The 23,670-nt window shown below is 40.1% G+C and overlaps 2 protein-coding genes across 8 annotated transcripts; one reads left to right on the top strand and one right to left on the bottom strand.

The window, feature by feature from the left end:
- Window positions 1-837: 837 nt before the first annotated feature.
- LOC109265620 (tetratricopeptide repeat protein 39B-like) lies at window positions 838-15,774 on the bottom strand. Of its 4 annotated transcripts, none has more exons than XM_019447007.2 (3): window positions 15,380-15,774; window positions 12,443-12,537; window positions 838-2,987 (listed from the first exon to the last, which is right to left on the bottom strand). In XM_019447007.2, exon 3 carries the CDS (start codon window positions 2,814-2,816, stop codon window positions 1,050-1,052), a length of 1,767 nt encoding a protein of 588 aa, XP_019302552.2. In that variant the 5' UTR covers window positions 2,817-2,987; window positions 12,443-12,537; window positions 15,380-15,774; the 3' UTR covers window positions 838-1,049. The 4 variants fall into 4 exon arrangements, with proteins under 4 accessions (XP_019302552.2, XP_019302543.2, XP_019302559.2 ...); XM_019446998.2 differs by having other exon boundaries at window positions 12,443-12,541; XM_019447014.2 differs by having other exon boundaries at window positions 15,359-15,774.
- A 36-nt stretch (window positions 15,775-15,810) lies between these two features.
- SRSF7 (serine and arginine rich splicing factor 7) lies at window positions 15,811-21,924 on the top strand. Of its 4 annotated transcripts, none has more exons than XM_019447042.2 (8): window positions 15,811-15,962; window positions 16,982-17,162; window positions 17,401-17,577; window positions 18,446-18,520; window positions 18,601-18,711; window positions 20,355-20,408; window positions 20,948-20,983; window positions 21,626-21,924. In XM_019447042.2, the coding sequence occupies exons 1-8, from the start codon at window positions 15,935-15,937 to the stop codon at window positions 21,678-21,680; spliced, it is 717 nt and encodes a 238-aa protein (XP_019302587.1). In that variant the 5' UTR covers window positions 15,811-15,934; the 3' UTR covers window positions 21,681-21,924. The 4 variants fall into 4 exon arrangements, with proteins under 4 accessions (XP_019302587.1, XP_019302596.1, XP_019302603.1 ...); XM_019447051.2 differs by having other exon boundaries at window positions 18,601-18,702; XM_019447058.2 differs by lacking the exon at window positions 20,948-20,983.
- Window positions 21,925-23,670: the final 1,746 nt, after the last annotated feature.

The raw sequence follows: 23,670 nt of genomic DNA on the forward strand, positions 1-23,670 counted from the left end.
CTCTCTGCCCCCTCCTTGCTCATGCCTGCACTCTCTCAAAATAAATACACATTAAAAAAAATTACTGTGTAAGAGGGAAAACCAGTCAGAGTCTGTGCTGTTCAGTGCATCATTGTTTTGAAATGTCAGTAAAGACCTTAAATGTTTTTTTCTTTCTTTTGAGTGTAAAAACATGTATAAGGCACTGGGATTCCCAGTGTAGCTACTTTTCATGTTTTATTTGCAAGTTGTATACATTATCTTGTGAGAGGTTAAAAAATGCTTTTTGAGTTTTTGAAAATGTTATCTAATGTAATTGAGAAATTCATAACATATAAGAGAGGGGGTTTACTTTTTTTTTTTAATTTTTAACTTTTATTATTGAGAGACAGAGCATGAGCAGGGTAGGGGCAGAGAGAGGGGGAGACACAGAATCCAAAGCGGGCTCCAGGCTCTGAGCTGTCAGCACAGAGCCTGACGTGGGGCTCAAACTCACAAACCATGAGATCATGACCTGAGCTGAAGTCGGACGCTTAACCAACTGAGCCACCCATGTGCTCCAAGGGAGGGTTTACTTTATAATGTACAGCTGACCCTTGGACAACACAGGTTTGAACTGTGCAGGTTCACTTACATCTGGATTTTTTGTTTGATATGGTACAGCCCTGTAAAGTATATGTTTATGTTATTGGCAGGGCTTCTGGTCAACAGTAGGCTATTAGCGGTTAAATTGTGGGGATGTCAAAAGTTATACGTAGATTTTTGACTGCGTGGGGTCAGCGCCCATAACCCCCATGTTGTTCAACGGTCAACTATACATCCTTTGCCTTTTCTTTTTCAAGAATGGGCATCACTCCATTTGCCAGTCTAAGACATTGCATTTTATAGGTATGGAGAAGGAAAGAGGGAAAAGTAATGGCCAATCCCTTTCTTACTTGTTACTGATCAGATTCTTAGCAGCTGTCTCTCCTTGGATTTCTTCCACAAAGAAATGATTTTTCTACCTGTTTTCTTGCTGGTTGCAGCTACTTCACGCATCATAAACAAAACCATGCTTTGTGTCAAAACCATCACTTTTCTTTAGCTATTTGTTCAAGGGCTATGTGAGCCCTAAACTGTAATCGAGCTTCCATGGAATAGTCTTTGTAGTTTTTTATGTTGTCTAGGTTTTTTGTTGCACTGTCATAATCTCCTTTTAGATAGTAGAGAATTCCTAGTTCGTAGTAAGTATATGGCACCAAATAGTGGTCATATTTTAACAATTTCTCCTTCTGAAGGACACGATTAAAGTAACGCTCAGCCATTGAATATCTGCCCAAATGTTTCAGGCACAGACCTTTCAGCAAATTTAACAGACTTATGTCATCTGTGCCATACTCGGTATTTGGATTTTTTCGTAAGAGGTCTTCTCCTTTATCAATTATCGACAGCCAGCTTGAAATAAGGTCAAGTTTTTTGCTCATGACTCGGAAACCACTCCAGGCGTAAATGAACTCCAGAATGGGCTGTGCTGTAAACCAGCCTGTGGTGGTGCCGTAGCGCTGCCCCTTCTCGGCGATGAACTTTTCTATTGGCACAGAAGTTCCCCAAATTTTGATTCTCAGGCTATCCACTTTCAAGAAGAGAGAGCTTACATCCTCACTCACTGATTTCACAGAATCTGAAGGGAGCAAGGAGAGTAGCATAGCTTTACTGTACATGTATATTGCCTTAGACCACCTGCTGTTACGAGACAGTAGATCAGCGTAGTGGTGAGCCTGCTTCCAATTCCGCAGAAAGATGTGGCACCACATGAGTTCCCAGTAACAGAGGTGATGAACCTGCTTCCATTCATTTTGAACAAAAATGCACTCCTCTAATATTAACCGGGCATTTTCAAAATTTCCTTTCAGCATACTAAAACGTGCCTGAAAAAATTTAAGTATGACACAGTTTGGAAATTTCTGGAGGTAGATTAGGAAGAGATCCTCTACAGCAGAACTGTGACCCTTTTCAGCACCAATAGCTACACAGATGTACGTGTAATAAAAGACTAGAGTCAAAACACTTAAGATATTATTTATATGGGATTTGGATGCACTCTCGTGAAGCAGAGTCAAGCCTACCTCTCTATCACCAGAATATCCAACAATATTGAGTAGTTTAAGTGTCTTTGGTGGCACAAGTGATAATAGCAGATTGAATGCTCCAAGTCCAAATTTTACTCCTTCAACCAGGTGTCTGTAGGTTTTGCTGTGGTTGTTAGGCATCTGTGTCAGTACCTGTTGGCAGTCTTTGTATATTTGGTAACTTAACCCGATGTTGATTGCACATTTAAGGCAACCAAGCATACTGTCATCCTGTATAAATGTGACAGTGGATTTCAGAATCAAACACTCCGCGTAGCAGACTTCAGCATGCAGTTCCTCCTCTTTGATAGTCTTTATTCCCTGTTTACTCACGAGATGAGAAAAATTCATCATCCTAGACTTTCTTCGGAAATTGTTACAGGTTTTCAAAGCTTCCTTTGCAGTAGCCATTCCAGTCTGTATATCCTGTGGATCAAAAGTCAAAACGGCCTTGACAACCATAAGGATATTATAGATTAGAGCATGGTATATGCTGGTTTTCGACCACGGATGAATGAGATTTATGGCATCTGAGAATCTGTTATTTAGAAATAAATACAATCCAGTTGTGCACTCTTCCAGGGAAGATTTTAGGTTCATGGTTGTGGGCACAGGGATCATTTCATAGGCATCTTCAAACTTTTCCTCGTCACCTTCTGTCTTACTCAGGACACGTGATGTCAAGTCATTCCCTTTATCATTTTCTCTTTTACTTACAGTAACGGACATCTTTGCTTCCCTACTTTGAGACGGGAAATATTTGAAGGGGAGCGATGTGGCTGCAGTGAGGGTAGCTCCTGCTCTCCCGACTGGGCTCACTTCTTCCACGGCCCGAAGTGTCACTGCTACAACCGAGGCAGACAAACTAATAGTGTGGGTGTAGCATTAGGATATTCTCATCTATGCCAGACAAAGGGGGGGGGGGGGTGTGTGTGAAGATAATTTATTTACCTAGAAGAAGTACTTCTGAAAAGGTCAAAGCATTTGTAATATATAGAAAACATGTGAAGCAAATCATTTGCAAACAAAAAGAGTTCTTTTGTCGATAATACACATTTTCAGAAATGTTAATGGAGGAAGGCTCCTTCCCTTTAAAAGAAACATGTTTGACTATAGTTGACACACTCCCTATTTTTTCCCCCTCGGTTTTATTGAGGTAAAACTGACAAAACTGGAAGATAATTAAAGTATGTAACATGATGGTTTGGGGGAAATGAGAACATTTTTCTACTCTCAGCGAATTTCACTTACACAAAACAGTGTTATCAACTTAGTCACCATGTTATACATTAGATCCTCAAACCTTATTCATCTTATAACTGAAATTTTGTATTGTTTTTCACTAACCTCTCCCTATTTCACCTACCCGCTCCCCCCCAAACTCCTTGTTCTTGATGTTCTCATAAGGGGACTTTTCTGCTAGAGGAATATTCTGGGCTGACTTCTGACTGGGAACAGATAAAAGAACCTGGACCAGTGTTGCTCTATGCCTTCTGAATTCCTCCTTCTGGAATTGGCCTGTTCAAAGTCTGAAACCAAAAACCAGGAAGCCTGTCTTTTCTGCTCTCCAGCTGCGCCTGGGACCAGGTGGGCAAATCTGTTTAATTAGGGGGTAAAGCATCAGCGAGCCCACTTGGCAGCCCATCACGTCTGAAATCACAGTAACGATCAAGTTAATCAAAAAGGTCATGTTTTGGTGTCCTTCTGCCTGACTCCTGCATCTGGATCCCATTGGTTCTGAACTCAGGCAGGAAAAGGGATGTTATTTATTGATCCCTAACAGGCCATCTCTTCCTCCTCCAACTCTTGTATTCCCTCTCTAGATGGTTGATACTATCATCCACATTAGATCTCTCTCTCTCTCTCTCTCTCTCTCTCTTTTTTTCCCCCTCCAAAACCCTGTCAGATCTACTTGCTGAATGCAGTACCTCTCGTCTTCCAAATGACCCTGGACATTCTTTAACAAGGCTTGTTACTAGCATGGTCAAATGCACAGACTGTGAAGTTAGACTGCTTAGGTTTGAATCCTGATTCTGCCATTTGCTTGGCCTCACTGTGCCTCTGTTTCCTCACGTGCAAATAGGGAATAATAGTACTTCTACCAAAGAGTGGTTGGCAGGATTAGGTAAATTAATATATGTAAAGCGGTCAGGACAGTACCTGGCATACATAGGAAATACTCAATACTCAATATTATTCTATACACTTCCCCCCAACCCCATAGTCTGGCACATAGCAGGTGCTTGCCAAATTATTTTTTATTTTATTTTGTTTTTCAAATTGTTTTAAATGAGGTGTGGGATGTAGACTGCTGTGTGTGGGAGTCCCACAGCTTTTGGTGATAGAGGTGGAGTCATCCTCCTATCACTCTTGTGCCTAAAATGTTCTACCTGAAATGTCTTTACCTGTCTGCTTGTCTATTTTTTAAAAAATGTATGCTTTATTTTTTTAAGTTTATTTTGAGAGAGCGAGAGAGAGAGAGAGAGGGAGAGAGAGAGAGCAAACCCCAGAGCACACACATGCATGCAGGGGAGAGACAGAGAAGTAGGGAGAGAATCCCTGCACCTTCAGTGCAAAGCCCGATGTGGGGCTCAATGGTGGGCCCCACATGGGGCTCTAATCTCACCAAGTGTGAGATCATGACCTGAGCCAGAATTAAGACTGAGCCAGTGGCACCTCTGCTTGTCTACTTAAAAAAAAATTTTTTTTAAATGTTTATTTATTTTTGAGAGAGACAGAGCATGAGTGGGGGAAGGGCAGAGAGAGAGGGACACAATATGAAGCAGGCTCCAGGCTCGGAGCTGTCATCACAGAGCCCAATGCAGGGCTCGAACTCACAAACTGTGAGATCATGACTTGAGCCAAAGTTGGATGCTTAGCCAACTAAGTCCCCCAGGCACCCCATCTGCTTGTCTACTTTTATTTTTTTTATTTTATTAAAAAAAAATTTTTTTTTAACATTTATTTATTTTTGAGACAGAGAGAGACAGAGCATGAACGGGGGAGGGTCAGAGAGAGGGAGACACAGAATCCGAAACAGGCTCCAGGCTCTGAGCTATCAGCACAGAGCCCAACGCGGGGCTCGAACTCACGGACCGTAAGATCACGACCTGAGCCAAAGTCGGCCGTTTAACCGACTGAGCCACCCAGGCACCCAGGTGCCCCTGCTTGTCTACTTTTAAAAGGATCAATCTAGTGGGGTGCCTGGCTGGCTCAGTTGGTAGATCATGCAACTCTTGATCTCAGGGTTGTAAACTTGAGCCCTACATTGGGTGTAGAGATAACTTAAAAATAAAATCTTGGGGCGCCTGGGTGGCTCAGTCGGCTAAGCGGCCGACTTCGGCTCAGGTCATGATCTCGCGGTCCGTGGGTTCGAGCCCCGCGTCGGGCTCTGTGCTGACAGCTCAGAGCCTGGAGCCTGTTTCGGATTCTGTGTCTCCCTCTCTCTGACCCTCCCCTGTTCATGCTCTGTCTCTCCCTATCTCAAAAATAAATAAAAAAAAGTTAAAAAAATTAAAAAAAAAATAAAATAAAATCTTAAAAAATAATAAAAAATGGATCAATCTAGTGAGAATGGATTAGGGAACAGTAATACTAAGCCAGGAAGATCAGTCAAGTAGGGGGCTTGGGTGGAGAGGCTGAAGGTACAGAGAGGAACAATTCAATGAAAAGAAAGCAGAGGGGGATGCACAGAGCACAAGTGCAGGAACGAGTAGCCTTGGATAAGATGAGAATAACCTCTTGCACTAAATACAAGAGACTTCCTTTCTGTCATTCATTCAATACAGACTGAATTGAGCTCCTTCTATAATACCAAGCACTGTTCTTAGTGCTGGGGATACAGCAGTGAACAAAACAAAGACCTGGCTCCCATGGAAAACAATAAACAAAGGAATAAATAACATGTCAGCAGTTGATTTTTGCTATAAAGAAGAGCAAACCAGATTAAGACAGAATGAGGAATTTAGAGAGTGATGGGGTGTGAGGTACTTGGTATTTTATGTAGGGCAGTCAGGGAAGGCCTCCCCAATAACGTCACATTTGAGCAGAGATGTAGATGATGTGAAAGTCTCTTGATCTCTTCTTTCAGTCTAAGATAAGTGAACATTCTATGTGTTCCCATGATGTCTTGTGCTTACCTTTATCCTAGCACTTGCTATATATATATATATATATATATATATATATTTTTTTTTTTTTTTTTTTTTTTTTTTTAAATATGTCTTCTTTTTGCATCATGTATATCTATCTTCATCACCAAGTACAATGATTGGCACTCAATCATTAAACTAAATTAGCATTAAAAAAATTTTTTTTAATGTTTATTTATTTTTGAGACACAGAGTGCAAATGGGGGAGGGACAGAGAGTGAGGGAGTCACAGAATCTGAAGCAGGCTCCAGGCTCTGAGCTGTCAGCACAGAGCCTGATGTGGGGCTCGAACTCACAAACTGTGAGATCACGACTTGGGCCAAAGTCAGACACTTAACCGACTGAGCCACCCAGGTGCCCCAAAATTAGCATTTGTTGAATGGCTAGGACAGTTTTCAATTTATATACACTAAGACAAATCTAAAACGAAGTAACCATGTAACTGTTAAAACTATGAGACTCAGAAACATGTAACAGTGAATACTACAAAGAATTGCTGTCCTGGGGTGCCTGGGTGGCTCAGTGGGTTGAGTGACTTCAGTTCAGGTCATGACCTTGTGGTCCATGGGTTCAAGCCCTGCGTTGGGCTCTGTGCTGACAGCTCAGAGCCTGGAACCTGCTTCAGATTGTGTGTGTGTCTCTCTCTCTGGCCCTCCCTCACTTGTGCTCTCTCTCTCAAAAATAAATAAACATTAAAACATTAAAAAAAAAAAAAAAAGAGGGGCGCCTGGGTGGCTCAGTCGGTTAAGCTTCCGACTTCGGCTTGGGTCATGATCTCGCGGTCCGTGAGTTCGAGCCCCGCCTCGGGCTCTGGGCTGATGGCTCGGAGCCTGGAGCCTGCTTCCGATTCTGTGTCTCCCTCTGTCTCTGCCCCTCCCCCGTTCATGCTCTGTCTCTCTCTGTCTCAAAAATAAATAAACGTTAAAAAAAAAATTAAAAAAAAGAAAAAGAATTGATATCCTTAACATAGTAAGAGTTCCTAAAACTCAACTAAAAAAAAACACCCCAACAGAAAAATCAGCAAAGGGTATAAATGAATTGCCAATTAGCATAATGTTGAATCTCATTGTAAATAATAAAATACAAATTAAAAAATTATATACCCATCTTAAAAATGAAATTTGGCAGATTAAAAAAATTCATCCAGTGTTAATGAAGGTGCAGAGAACCAAGTACTTTTGTGGACTTCTTGGTGGGTATATAAATGCTACAACCATTTTGGAGAGCTATTTGGCAACATGTTTTAAAAGCTTTAATATTTTTTTATACTCCTTTTTTAAATGTTTATTTATTTATTTTGAGGGGAAGAGGAGCAGAGAGAGGGAGAGAGAATCCCAAGCAGGTCAGTGCTGTCAGTGCAGAGCCCAACATGGGACTCAAACCCATGAACTGTGAGATCGTAACCTGTGCCAAAATCGAGTCAGATGCTTAATCGACTGAGCTACCCAGGCCCCCCTTTTTATACTCTTTGACCCAACAATTTCACTTATGGAATTATTCTAAAGAAACTATCAGGGATGTACATAAATATCTATAAAAGTTATATACACTTCAACATTATTTATAATACAAAAAGTGAAAATAATCTAAATTTCTTACAAGAGAGGATATTGATGAAATGGAATACCGTGCCAATACTATAATGTTGTGGAGTATTTAATGACTTGGCAAGTTGTTTATGGTGTAATGCACTATATTGGTTGGGGTTCTCCAGAGAAACATTACCAATACCAGATATATATAAAATTATATATAAAAGAAGGAATTGGCTCATACAATTCTGGAGGCTGAGAAGTCCCAAGATTTGTAAAAGGCAAACTGAAGCCCAGGAGCCAATGGTATAAATCCTAATCTGAAAGCTGGCAGGCTCAAAATCCAAGGAGAGCTAATTTTTCAGTTAGAGTCATAAGACAGGAAAAGACTGATGTCCTGGCTCAGGCAGTCACATAGGAGAAATTCCTTCTTGCTCAGCCTTTTGTTCTATTCAGGCCTTCAATTGATTGGATGAGACCCACCCACATTTGGGGAGGCAATCCACTTTACTCAGTCTACTGATTCAAATGTTAATCTCATCCAAACACCCTCACAGACACGCCCAGAATAGTGTCTGACCAAATTCTGGGCATCTGTGTGGACCAGTCATGTTGACACATAAAGTTAACCATAACATGTACTATTTGCAAAACTATATAATTTTTTTTCAAAGAAGTGATATATGCATAGGTAAAAATTGAAACTATAAATTCCAGATTATTAATAATGGTGGTATCAGAGTGGTGGCATTATGGATAACATTTATCAACATTCAATAATTATCAACTTATCAACATTCAATAATTATCAACAATAATTATCAACTTATCAACATTCAATAAATTTTGAGTACCTACTATATGATAAAGACTATGCTAGGAACTAGCATACATTGGTTAATGAGGTAGATTTGCGCCCTGCCCTCACAAAATTCATAGCCTGGTATTTGTGCTTTTTCCTATTTTATATAATTTCTATAAACATATTACTTATAATCAGGGGGAAAAAAGCTTGTAATAGTTTTGCATGCTTTATCTCATGTAATTCTCACAATGGTATGAGGTGGGTATTACTGTCATTTCTCTTTTATGCATGGGGAAACTGAGTCCAAGTGAAGTTAAGTGGCCTGCCCCAAATCATAGTTGGTATGTGTAGGAACAGGATTCAAACCTAGGTAGTGGGACTGCAGACCTCACAGTCATTGTCAACAGTACAGCATGAGCTAACTTCTGTTTTTCAAAAGATTGGATTTTTTTTCATTCTGCTTTTCTGTATTTTCCATTTTCTACAACATAAGTAAATTATTTTTATAATTTAAGAAAGTTTTTACATTTTCAATTTAATATCATATGGATATATTTTTGTGGTTTGTGGGGTTTGTTTTTTGTTTCTAAGTAGGCTCCATGCCCAATGTGGGCCTTGAACTCATGACTCCAAGATTGAATCACATGTTCTACTGACTGAGCCAGCCAGGTACCCTTACATGGTTAGTAATCTTATCCATGTGATCCAATGGAATAATTGAACTAAATACAGAATATACAACCTGCTGTCCAAAATAATTCAAAAATTTGAATTGTATTATGATTATTAGCTTTGAATCATTTTTCAAAGTATCCTTGAATGTATATTATGAATGAATACAAATGAGACAATGAATGTATAAAGCATTTATGTGATTTTTCTGGAACCAAGTAGTAAATTGCAGAGACAGGATTCAATTTTAAGTCTTTTGAATCCCAGGTCATTGCTCTTTTCATTAACTCAGGCTGTATTCATGAAAGAGGTAGCTGGACGACCTTGGGCAAATCACTTAATTTTCCTGATTCTAGGAAGTGATACATTTAAGTTAAGTTTTTAAAGTATGAGTAGGTGGGGCCCCTGGGTGGCTCAGCTGGTTGGGCCAATGACTTCCACTCAGGTCATGATCTTGCAGTCTATGAGTTCGAGCCCCGCATCGCGCTCTGTGCTGACAGCTCAGAGCCTGGAGCCCGCTTTGGATTCTGTGTCTCCCCGTCTCTCTGCCCCTACCCTGCTCACGCTCTGTGTCTCTCTTTCAATAACAAATAAATGTTTAAAAAAAATTTTTTTTAATAAATAAATAAACTATGAGTAGGACTTTCATAGGTAGAATTGTTTGTAGGAACAATCAAGGAATATTAATATATATATATATATATTTTTTTTAAGTTTATTCATTCTTGAGAGACAGAGCATGAGTGGGGGAGGGGCAGAGAGAGAGAGAGAGACAGAATCCGAAGCAGGCTCCAGGCTCTGAGCTGTCAGCACAGAGCCCAATGTGGGGCTCAAACCATGAACCGTGAGATCATGACCTGAGCCCAAGTCGGACGCTTAATGGACTGAGCCACCCTTGAGGCGCCCCTCAAGGAATATTAATATTAAAGGATAAGAATAGCATAAGGAAAGCGGCAGAGGTTTGTCCCAAAATGAACAGTTTGTGTTTTATTTGTAAAGTGAAAAAAAAAAAAGAGTTAATAAATAAAAATACTTAGTATAGTGTCTGGCACATAGTAAATGCTTAATGAATACTAACGTTTAGTAAGATATCTGGGGCTAGAGCTCTCTTTTGATATGAGAGAAAAATGATGCCCAGAAAGTTTGTGACAGATCTAGGATAACATGATTAGTTAATAATAAAGATGAGAACGTATGTTGTCGGACTTCCCAATTCAACGCTTTTGCCACTTCACCATATTTATGCTGGAATATGGCTGTAAACACAGGCTGAGAAGTGATCACGGACTGTGGGGAATTATACTCTACACCAATGATTTGCAAATTGCTGGAGAATGTTTTTCCAAAGGAAGAACACGCAGGCTAACATATTCAGTACTATTATCAAAATTATACACTAATTGGGGTGTCCAGTTGGCTCAGTTGGTAGAGCACGCAACTCTTGATCTCAGGGTCCCTGAGTTTAAACCCCACATTGGGCGTGAAGTCTAGTTAAAATTAAAAATAAATAAATAAATAAATAAATAAAATAAAACTTATATACTAATTATAAGTGTTATATCTGAATTAGTGAAAAGTTAAAGGATATTTTGAAAGAATGAAATTCTATGTATTCTAAAGTGTGTGTGTGTGTGTGTGTGTGTGTGTGTGTGTGTGTGTGTGTAGGCTATAAATGTGCTTTATTAAAGAAAGGACACAACGTATTGCCAAACTGACCCTCAGATATACTGTATTACTTCACATTCTTGGGGCGCCTGGGTGGCGCAGTCGGTTAAGCGTCCGACTTCAGCCAGGTCACGATCTCGCAGTCTGTGAGTTCGAGACCCGCATCAGGCTCTGGGCTGATTGCTCGGAGCCTGGAGCCTGTTTCCGATTCTGTGTCTCCCTCTCCCTCTCTGCCCCTCCCCCGTTCATGCTCTGTCTCTCTCTGTCCCAAAAATAAATAAAAAACGTTGAAAAAAAAAAATTTAAAAAAAAATGTGGGGGCGCCTGGGTGGCTCAGTCAGTTAAGCGGCCGACTTCGGCTCAGGTCATGATCTCGCGGTCCGTGGGTTCGAGACCTGCGTCGGGCTCTGTGCTGACAGCTCAGAGCCTGAAGCCTGTTTCAGATTCTGTGTCTCCCTCTCTCTGACCTTCCCCCGTTCATGCTCTGTCTCTCTCTGTCTCAAAAATAAATAAACGTTAAAAAAATTAAAAAAAAAATGTGAAGAGGAACATTTAAAAGAGTAAGAAAGACATAGTCACAGAATTAAAGATGGCTTTTTCAGGAAAGAGTGGTTGGCAATATTTCCAATTTTTCTGGAATTGGGAGATATTTTTATCAAAGTTCTGACAGTCCTTGTGGGAAGATTTGGGAACCACTGCATTCGCCATGCTACAATTCTTGGTCTGTCTCATTTGAAAAACGAAGTGGTTAGACTAATGATTTAATACAATTCCTCCTGTTTCTCTGTGTTCCAAACCACTTCTTTCATATGCAGTCTAAACTCGTCTATTTGAGTTGCAGTGTATGTACCCATTTGTCACTGGCTTGAGAATAGGTTTTCTACTTGCCTTTTTAAAAAAAGGTGTAATCTTATAGAAATTAGCTGCAAAGACTAAACTTTGTAATAAAAAGCAACAATCTCCCCATTGCTCATGAATACATTATCTCCCCATTCCACAGACAAATGCTCTTGCATAGAACCTTTAAGAAGGTTTCAGCATTTGATTTGCGGATTCCTGTAGATATACTTTTCACGAAGAAAATTTCTTCTTCTGAGTTGTTGCTTCTTATATGCGTCAGATTGTTTTTGTCTCTGTGGACAGGGTCAAAGGAGAAAAGTGACAATTCCACTTAGAGGTCGGTAAGTGAAGAGACAAAGATGTCTTCGGAGTAGCTACGTAAGGCTGGTCACCATATTTCAGGGTCTTCTCCCCAGCTTTGCCCAAACAAAACTTCAGTTTTGTCAGTGCACCCAAGTCATATCAAACTTTGAGCAACTGACAAAGGTTAATCAAACCACTGCTCCTCTCTCTCCTCCTCCCCCTTCTCCTCCTAACATTTCTTGAGCACTCAATATGTGCTAGACAGTGGGCAATGTTATTTGCCTGATTTACCTTGTCTATGTCTAACAACTCTCTGAGATGGGCCACTACTATCAAAGCCTATTTTGCAGATGAGGAGGCTGAAGTGGGCGGAGATTAGCTACTTACTCAAGGCTAGGCAGCTATCCAATAGTGGAGCCCGGCTTCAAACCCAACTCTGGCACATTCCAGGAGCTCCTCCTCTTCATCACTACACCCACCGCCTGTCTTAAGGAAAAGATTCGTGAACAAAAATCATTTTTATTGTTTTACAGTAGAGAATATTCATTTCCAGGGACTAGAAGGTCAGTATCCAAATATTAAATAAGGGAAGTCAATGGTCTTGCGCATCTTTAAATACAACTGGGAGCTGGCTGATAACATAGGTTCTCTCCTATCTGTGCTGAATGAATTGCTGTCCACACTGGTCTAGCTCTTCCTAGTTAAGACAACAAGCTGACCATTAATTAGTTTCATTAATCCTTCTTTAGAGAAGGAGCAACTTAATTGACACAACTGGTTAGGGTTGGATGGTTTTACAGTTTCACACTTGTTAATACAATCAGGCATTCCTCAGAAAGCCTCATTTTTCCTAGATTGTTTTATACTCCTAAACTACGCATTTAGGTATTATTTGTATCAGGGGAGCACTCTTGCATCACATTTTTGCTCTTCACTCCTTGAAGTTGATCAAGGCACTAGCGTTCTTTAACTGTTGCTCTCCCTACCCCATCTCCATATTTCAGTACTGACTGTAGTTCAGTACTTAGCTAATGAAAAGTTAATTTCTTTATACAATATGAAAGAATTATAAACATGCCTCTGAGGATTTTTCCTTCCTAGAATTTCATAAGAGCATCCTAGACAGAACTGAAGATTATGAAATGTTGAAAAAAAAAAAGAAAGTTGTACTTGAATACAGATCTTTGGACTGACCCACAGTACATAAATTTACAGTACATCCATGAATACATATTAAAAGACTAGTGTTTGTAAGTACAGACTATTTCTTTATATTAAAAATAGTACATGTACAAAAGGTCTAAAGTTGTTTTTGTTTTAAGGTTTCCACATGCAAGCTAAAATAGTGGCAATGATTTAAAAGTGAAACTAAAATGGAGAAGAAAATATGATAGAGTTAACTTTTTCTTTAATGCTTTTCTGGAAAAACTGAATCTAGACAAAGCAGATAAATTTTGAAAGCTGCTGTAAAAGGATTAAGAATGAACTCACCCTTTCCTAAACTAATAACATAATCAGTTTTTAACAACAGTAACATGTTAAGCATTACTCAAAATTGCATATTAGGAAATCTTAGAATATTCATTGAATTAAGTAGCTTTCATATTCCAGTTAAATCTGGGAACGTCATCCTAATTGAACACACAATCCTATAGGCAAAATTCATATGGCTGAAACTGATTTCAAAAGAAATCAGTAGGAATAGAAGTACTCCATACAATAATATCTCCCTGATTTGGATTGATGTTTAGTGAAAAGAACTGGTTATGTGTCAGAGTGAGTGTTCAGCATAATAGTGTGTGGAAATTCTATGAGGGACTATTGTTTTTTCATGGTGCCTAGGATAGCAAACCCAGCCTAGAACTGGCCCTCCTTTAATAGAGATAAATAACATGCAATTAGCTTATCAAAGCACCTAGAGAGGCAGGCAAGCCAGTCTGGGTTTACCCCTTTTCCTTTAATGTGCTTGAAAGCAGTTTAAGTTGGAAAATTGTTTCTTTTCTTATTTTTATACCATTACTTTAAAAATTCTCTTTAGTATAGCAGACTTTGTATTCAGAACAAAAACTATTTACTGAGGCCTAATAGTATAATAAGTACTATCTTTCAATAAGTTACCTACAGTTTGCCCCACAACAATTTTCATAAATTCTTAATAAAAGAAAGTCAAATTAGTGAGGCTTGACAGGATTGATAATGTCTTTCAGGGATATATAAAAAGATCTTTATCATTTAATCCTTTGAGAAGAACCCTGCCCATTAAGTAGATAACAAAGATCAAGGAGACTAAGAGAGAACAACTATAACATATTTTATAGAACTTCTATTTTCTTGCTAGAATTTTCTTGCAATGTATACACTTTCCATAATTTGAGAAGTCTGAAAAAAATATATGAATTTGTAGCATTATCAGAAGAGGATCCATACTTTATTCACCAACTAAATCTCCTTTCTCCTGTACTCTGTACCACATACCTATATACATCACATTAAGTTACAAATGAGAAACATAAAACTACAAATACCTAAGGATTTCATCTTTCATGTGAACCAATCCAACTCATATATTCCAAATATTCATGATGTAATGTCTTTTGTGTGTGTGTTTGTGTGGCTGGTGAAAAAGAAGTTGAATCTGTTTGGCTGATACATTGTATAAAATCAAAACTGAAAAATACAGCATAGGAAGTATAGTAATATTGCAATAAAGTTGTGTGACAGATGGTCACTAATGGTGAACACGGAGTACTTACTATAACGAATTGTTCAAACACTATGTTGTACACGTGAAACTAATGTAACATTGTATATTACTTAATAAAAATAAAAAATCAAGTCAAATTTGATTTTTCAGTGATTCTATCTAAAGAAAAGGTTTACATTTATTTTATGAAGAGAGTGGCTGAGCAGCAAGGCTTATTAGTCAAAGACAATTTAACAATGTCTCAGTGCTCAGGATATGAGTATTAGTGGATGAGATGTGATACTATAATACAAAGCAGAAAGCACTAGAAAGGAAGCACAAATAACTCTGTGTGCTTCAAATGCAAATAATTTCATAACTGCCACTAGCTAGAATGCTTTAAGGATTTAGGGCTTTTGCACAATTTCAGTATCACCGGAAAATAAAACAGAGTACTCCATTCCTTTGTCCCCCAGACTCCAAGAACTCGGACCGTGTTGATGAAAATTGGTTCTGAAGGGGCTGGAGGGTCGGTGCAGTCCCTGGGGGCGCCACTCCTTTTTGAGGCCCATGGTGCAGAGACCACTACACAGAATGGCGGGGTTCATTGGAGTTCTCACCCTGGCCAAACTCCCGATTACCTCTGATGAGCCTCAAAGATGACTGAGCAGCAGTTTAGGCCAGGTCCCCCAGCAGAAAGGCGGCGACAGCTGCAACATCAGCGGTTAAATTTTACAGCCTTTCATAACGCCGGTCTTAGAGGTACCTATAGTAAGATTGCTAGAGTTGGGGGTCCCTAGTATGGGAAAAGAAGGGAGGGAGAAGGGAAGGAAAATGAGGAGGGTACAGGAAAAGGGGGAGAGGAGGGGGCGGGACACCGCGGGGAAGTCCGAGGGTTTACTGGCTAGACTGGCGTTCCCATGGAAACGTATCCCTCCGCCCGACCCAGCTTCTTAGCTTCATCAGTTCCCTCCGCGCGGCTTCTCTACTGTTTCCGCCCTGCTCCTTTGTGCCGCGCAGAACGTCGAACTGACGCATGCGCAGAGAGACCCAGCCGCCGCATATATAAGCGCGAACTCAGCTCTTCCTCGTAGTGCCGCTGGGACCGTTGGCGACTGGTCTGGTCTTGTGGCTTTTGTATTACTCATTCCTTGGGCACTGCGAGCTGAAAGAGCAGAGCTCGCGGGCCAGTCATCATGTCGCGTTACGGGCGTTATGGAGGAGGTAAGAGGCCAGGGCCCGGTAAGGGACGTTGCTGTGACTATAGTGAGTATTGCGAGGCCGTGGGGTTGGCGCGGCGGTTGGGAGACGGTTATTCCGCGTGCGTAATGGCGGCTTCGGCGCACACCATACGAAGCCGGAGGCAGCGGGGGCGGGGTGTCGAAGGCAGCCTGGGGATGGCGGGTGGAGGTCTGTGGTGGGTTCCGTATTCTTGGGCGTTTTCGTCTTCCACCACAGCCCAAGGCAGGCCCACGATTACTGTTTTCCTGTTGCCCTTCTTCGAGCCGCCCGCCTGTCCCCCACCCCCCCTCCCTCGGCTGCCATTTTGCGCACATTGACGAGCATGGTGGCGCATTTCCTTGGCGCTTTCCCGCCACTTTAGCAGACAGATCTGGTCCCAACTGTAAAACCGAGGGTGAATTTCAGACTGGACAAAAGTGTGGCAGCTTCGAGCTGCGCATTCTCGTCAGACAATCGGTCGAGTTGTGGAGTGGGAATGGAGACCTAATCTTTTCGTCTGGCGGCTGCTTTCTTTTCTCTTTTAGCTCTTTCGAGCGCGGTTTATGGCTCTGGGGCGGGGAGCTGGAGTCCTGGGCGAGCCAGCGCCTGGGGCTGTTGCCGCGGAGGACAAGAGCCGGCGCAGCCCAGCTCTCCTGGTCCGGCCCCAGCCCGGGCCCGCCCGCCGCCGACGCTGCCGGCCCGCGCGCTCCCCGCGCGCCCGGGGCTGCCGGGACCCGGGGGCGGGGCGGGGGCGGAGCGCGCCCCACGCCGCGGAATATCCTACCACGTGCCTGCTTGTGTTTTGGAGGTCGTCTCCCCGTTTGAATGTTAAGAACTTTGCCTTACGCCTAGCTTTCCGGAAATTTATGAGCATTCCTGGTTTTAAGACTAAATCCTTGATAGAGCATTAAATAAACATGCATTGTACAGTCTCAAGGTTGGCCTGTTTGGGACAAAGAGTTCACTCAAACTTAGGCAAAATTTTGCATAACGTGCGTTCTTGTATTTGCGTTTTTAAACAGAAACCAAGGTGTATGTTGGTAATCTGGGAACCGGTGCCGGCAAAGGAGAGTTAGAAAGGGCTTTCAGTTATTATGGTCCCTTAAGAACTGTGTGGATTGCGAGAAATCCTCCAGGATTTGCCTTTGTGGAATTTGAAGATCCCAGAGATGCAGAAGATGCAGTGCGAGGCCTGGATGGGAAGTAAGTAAGATGTTGGTCATGAAACTCAGCCTTTATTAGAATATTCCTGTGGGCTGGGTAGCGAGCTAGCTAAATAGTTAATCCTAATTCTACATACTTGAGAAAGGGGAGCAAAGTTGGAGTCGGAAGGGTTTATAAAGAGAACTGAAGCTTCTGAGGTTAAAGAGTGGAAATTTCTAAATCTAGAAGTCACTTGTATTTTCTTTAGCATTAGAAATTTGTTGCCTTTCTTTTATAGGGTGATTTGTGGTTCCCGAGTGAGAGTTGAATTATCAACAGGCATGCCTCGGAGGTCTCGTTTTGATAGACCACCAGCCCGCCGTCCCTTTGATCCCAATGATAGATGCTATGAATGTGGCGAAAAGGGACATTATGCTTATGATTGTCATCGTTATAGCCGGCGGAGGAGAAGCAGGTATTTATTTTAATAAAGGAATGGTTGGTATAATAGTTAATCGGTAATTTTTTTATTAGCAAGGCAGAAACTAGTATTTTTCTATAAACTTGAATGTTAATTGTACAGGTGTATTTTACAGTTTTTGTTTAATTAAACAAATGCTAATATATTAATAATCAACCTGGTCAAAACCTTTCAGGTTTCTTCGTTTGAGTCAGTCGCCTTGATTCAGAATGTCACGAGCCTTATGATATCATGCTGAGGCGCCTTGCAAATCCGACAATTAAGATCCTCCTAGACCTTGAGGTGATCAGCATAAGAGGCCAGATCCCCTCGAGTCATCTACACCTAGCTTCACCTTATTCTTTAAAGGGCAGAAAATTTGAGACGGTGATCGCCGTAACAGTAAATTTGGCTTACAATTGGGGCCCCCTCCGGTTTAGAAAGAGGAACACCAGATTGACCACATTCCCAACTAGAAAAATCTTCTTGCGTCAATCAAGCCTCACCTGGCTCATTTGGCTGTCAGTTTGATCGTCGTTAGATTGAAGAAAACATCTAGATGCAGCGATCGGCTATAGATACTTCTAGATCGTCTAGATCTACTAGACCATGGGCCAAAGAGGGTCGACCTGCAAACTTGCAAGGTTTATTTTAAATACACATTACAGTGTTTTATATTATGTAATTCTAAAATGTAATTCAGCTTTTAACAAATCTTTTTTTAGGTAGTTAAAAAAAAAAAAAAAAACTAATAGGCCCAGAGTTTATTTCCAAATGAGACACTAAATTTAAATAGTTTGAGATTTGGTTTCAGCAGAGGCACACAAACTCTCAAAACGAGTTATCATCTGACATTCTTTTTTTTTCTAACTTAATAAAATAGGTCACGGTCTAGATCACATTCGAGATCCAGAGGTAGGCGATACTCTCGCTCACGCAGCAGGAGCAGGGGAAGGAGGTGAGAAATATTTAACTCAAGTTTTAACAACTGATAAACTTTAATTGGACATAAGACTTAAGCTTTGATTTATTTCTTAGGTCAAGATCAGCATCTCCACGAAGATCAAGGTCTGTGTCTCTTCGGAGATCACGATCAGCTTCACTCAGACGATCTAGGTCTGGTTCTATAAAAGGATCGAGGTATTTCCAGTATGTAACACTTTCTATCCCTTATTTGTATTTGGTTTGTCACGTCTTAATGACTGCACTTTAAGACTATCTTAAAGACATAAATGAAGTGGTTTGCATCAGAAAATATTTTGATTTCTAAAAGTTGAATTTGTACATGACTTGCATCTAAATGGATATTATCCTAATTGTACAGATCAAGAAAAGACCAATCAAAGATTTTTAGAGGCTTGTTTGAGAGGCCATGGTAGAGGAGGGTCCAAAGCACAAATTCTCAAGTCATTCCAGTACTTGTTAAAGGTGATAGTTGCTTGATTTCTGCTGGAGGCCCATTAGAACCAGGGGTAGACTTAGAAGCAAGTTGAGACGTAAATTTCTCCTTTTTGGAATGAGATGGTGAATTTAAGACTGGGAAGTTGTTTAGGGTAGTAGTTGTGTACATGTGGGTGGATATGGCTTATTTAACCACATACACACTAAAATGTAAGAAATTAAAAATCAAATTGGAAACCTTAGGGGTTTTTTGACTCCTTTTGTAGAAGGCCTTTAAATTAGGTGCAGAAATGGGTAAGATTCAGGTGTCTGGGTGGCTCAGTCGGTTAAGCATCTGACTTCAGACTCAGGTTGTGATCTCAAGGTTCGTGGGTTTGAGCCCCATGTGGGACTCTGCTGACAGCTCAGAGCCTGGAGCCTGCTTCAGATTCTCTGCCTCTCTGCCCCATCCCTGCTTGCGCTGTCTCTCTGTTTCACAAATAAGCATTAAAAAAAATTAAACGGGGAAAAAAATACGTAAATCAAAAAAATTAAATGGGTAAGATTTTATAGAATGTAAGGAGTTGACAAATACTACGGTCAAGTCACTAGTAGTGTATGCCATTGTGAGTTAGTGCTGTTCGATAATAGCACAAGATCTGTAAAATGCAGGGATTCTGAAACTTGTGGTCCACTCCAGAAAGCTCTGGACTCTAGATGAATGAATGCATTAATTTGATTGCAGGACTCTAATGTGTGTATGTCAGAGGCTGTGGTTTATTTAGTTTGTGTGACAAGTGGTCCTGAACCACGAAAGCTTGTTGTTGATCTAAGAATAAAGTCTTAACCGATTTGTGACTTTTCATTGAGGTTATTACCTGAAGAATTGAAATCTCAGTTTAGGGGTCTGTGTAATGTTGGATTTGGTTTTGAGATATACAACTAAACCAAACGATACCAGTCTTAAAACCTTTTCTTTCTCTTGGATACTATATACTGTTTAAGAATGTTGTACAGGAACTGTGACAACCTAGCTCACTGAGTATGGTAGAAACAAATAATTGAAGTGCTGGTGCTTCTTTATTTTGATATTGCGAGCTTGTTGAAAGTGTAATCATTTGTTCAGTCTTAGGTCGATGTAAGTTAAGAGTTGTGTCTTGCTTAGTCTTTTGGGTTTTTTTTTAAGTACTAAGTTAAACATTTTTTAGGTAATCTCTTCACCCAGCATGGGGCTCGAACTCCCAACCTTGAGATCAAGAGTTGCATGCTCTCCTGATTCAGCCAGCCAGGCGCCCTGTGTCTTGCCTAATTTTAGCTTCTCTGTTCTTAGTTTACCTAATGTAGTGCTCAGTAGTAGGTGTTGAAGGACGTTACTCCTCTGAACTAACAATACCGTTTTTCTTTCTATTAAGATCCCGGTCGAGGTCAAGATCAAGATCCAGGTCTCTTTCACGACCAAGAAGCAGGTAGGGTAAAAATCTGATTAATACTCTTCTAGTTATATGGCACCAATATCCAAAGAGTTCAAAGTGTTTTGGATTGTTGAAATCTCAAGTGTAAACTCAGAACCTAGGTGTTCGTGGGAACACAGAATCTTACTAGTAAACCAAACATTAGAACTTGGTTTGTACATGGCCTATTCTGACTGACTTCCTGGACAAGAAAATGTCAAGCTATAGAGAGAAGTTTGTGACTTTGGGGTTATATTAAGAGGCCTTGTTAGAACTGATAGGTGCATGGAAAAAAGCATTCTGAGGTCATTGTGCTTGAAGTAGAGTGTAAAAATTAATCATGATACAATAAAGTAGTCACTCATTTTATGAAGAACAATTGTTGGAAGATTGGCTTTTGTTAGCAAAAACTGGTAGGCTCTCTTTCAGTTGAACTGCAGCCTGACCTTTTAATATTAAGCTCAGCACAACCTGGGGGTTCATTTCATGATACTGTGATTATAAGAAAGGTATTGGTAGTACTTTTCTTAATAGAATTTCTCATGTTTTGACAGCCGATCAAAGTCCAGATCTCCATCTCCAAAAAGAAGGTAAGCTAAATAATTTGTTGCCAAATCTTAACTGTCAAGTATGGCCTCTGCAGAGTTTGTTTGCTTACTGCTTGCTTTGCAGGCTTTGAGCTCTTTGGAGAATTGGTGCTATATATATATATACATATATATATTATTAGTTACTAAGTTTCTTAAATGATTGCTTTTCCCACTTCAAGTTGAGATTAATGTTTGGATATTTAGTCACAAAACCTTAGGATGATTATTAAGAGGCTTAGTCCTGTAAACCTTTAAGTGTAGAATTTCACGTTAAACATGCTTTTTCCTCCACGTGGGACAACAGATAAATGAAGTACCCACATGAAGGAAAAAAATTGTAGGTTGAAATCTTAGAGCTAAAGCATTATCTTACTACTGACTTGCTACTTAATGATCGAAATCCCAGAATTCAAATACTAGTTTTCTTTAACTTGTGGTTTTAGCAAGGAGGCTGTGAAGCCTAATCTTAAGCAGGGACAAAGGATTTGTATGTAAATCTATTAGGTAATTTTTAGATCTCTGCTATATATTACTTTTGGCCACCTAGGAGTTTACTGAAATTGAGTTTTGTCCTGATATGTACATAACAGTAAATTTTAGTAGATACTAATCAGTTCCAAACTTAATTGTTTTTCTTTTTAGTCGTTCCCCATCAGGAAGTCCACGAAGAAGTGCAAGTCCTGAAAGAGTGGACTGAAGTTCTCAAGTTCACCTTTTAGGGAAAAATTATTTTGTTTACATTATTATAAGGGATTTGTGATGTCTGTAAAGTGTAACCTAGGAAGGGTATTTCAACCATCTAATCAAAATGGATCTGGATTATTACTCTGTAAATTCACAGCAGTAAGATAATATAAATTTTTGTTGAATGTATTAACATCCTATGGTCTGAAAATGTGGGTTTTTATTTGGCACATTTAAATAAAATGTTTCTAACTAGATTTTTGATTTGTGTTCAATGTTAATACTCAGTTTAAGATTCAGGGGGTAAACCTTGATATTAACTATTCATACAGATTCATTAATGGTGTCATTTGAGTTGTGAACATCATTAGCTGTAGTATACATACACTTGGGGAATTCCTTTTTATCCTTAGAGCTGTGGGTAAGATAAGAACTCAAGTCCACTTAATAGCTTAAGTATATCTGACAAGTCCCTAAATAATCTGTTGGGAGTTGGTATTACTAGATAATAGCAAGCTCTAACGATCTCAATTTGTCAACCTAGAGGATCACTGCTTCCAAAGAAAGGCTTGTTAGTACAGTAACTAATTGAGGTTTTCAGGCTATGAGATGAGATGGTGTCAAATCAGAACTCCTGATTTTAGTAAATTCTACCCAGTGTTCTTTTGTTTTCTATATTAATTTTATACCACAACTTTTGCATGTTGGAAGAATTGTCTGAATTTGGGACAAAACCTCATGTAAACCAGCTTTGCAAAATTTTCCAGCCCAGATACTCTCTCTTGAAATGGATTGCCTTATTCCGAGCAGAGATTATTCCCATTCTAGGTTTTTCGGTTCCTGACTACCAACATTTTATTTTGCCAGGCTGGTGCAAAGTTATTATAAAGATGTCAATCCGAAAAAAGATGTCAATCAGAAATGTTAATGAGACTAAAGCAGTTTTGTAAATCTGCGTTTAGCAACACCTCATGTAGTTGTTTTGGTAGCGTCTGGTAGATCTTAGAATATAGCTGGTAGATTCTTTATTCAGACTTTATCTTTAGTAGGACAGTAATAGTTAATTTTGAGTTTTCTGGTCAAGCTTTTACCAGGCATTCTTTAGCATCAGTTCCAAAAGGGAATACTGGTCTGCATCAAATTTATTTGGTCTGAATGATCACTAGTGCGTTGGAAGATTGGATATTTTCTTTTCAGAATTTTGACAACTGGCTGAATTATAATGGTGTAAAGCTATGTGTGTAAATGGGAGGCTTATTTGTTGCACTTGGTCAGCTTTAATTGTTCTGTATTACATAAAGATAAGTTCACTTAATAAATCTGCAGAGAACAAACAACCCTGATACTCAATTTTTGGAAGTGGGAGTGCTGAGCCAAGAGTAGGAATCATTAATCCTGTAGCTTTGGGATGATTACTAAGCAGTAACCTAGAGATTAGTACAGAAGGCTAAAAGACAGGAGGGAGGGGTAGGGGCAAAAATGGGTCTAGGAAACAAGTACAGGAAGTTCAACCTTTAATGGGAAAGGGAATGCTAGGTATCTAGGTCAGTGCCTTGCACATGCTTGACAGCAGGCACCTTTGTGGTTAGTATACATCTTAACGTGATACATTTTGATGCAGTGTGCTCTTTTTGTTTGCATTTTCAGGTGTCGGGAATGCTAAACTGATGTGACTGACTTGATCAGTACTAGGCTAGGCTTATTCCTAAAATACCTGGCACTACTTGGTGACTAATTGAACACATCAGACACTGAGTACTTTGGACATAGAATCTTTTAGTCCTCTTGCTTACAGAGAGGTGTTGAGAGGTAGGTAATACATACCCTTGATTGCACTTGATTTCACAGTGGTAGTTTTCCTTTGGACTTGGAGCTAGGCTAAGCATAAAGTGAAAGTGTGGTCCTGCCACCTTGCCATATCCTGTCTTAAGGACGGTGAAAAATCTGAGGGAATTTTGAAATGCCATCACTTTGAGACTTGGTGAGATGGATGGTGGTGTAGG

Source organism: Panthera pardus, unplaced genomic scaffold (assembly GCF_024362965.1).
Source record: "Panthera pardus isolate Hobbes unplaced genomic scaffold, ASM2436296v1 HiC_scaffold_26, whole genome shotgun sequence".
Classification (NCBI taxonomy): Eukaryota; Metazoa; Chordata; class Mammalia; order Carnivora; family Felidae; genus Panthera; species Panthera pardus.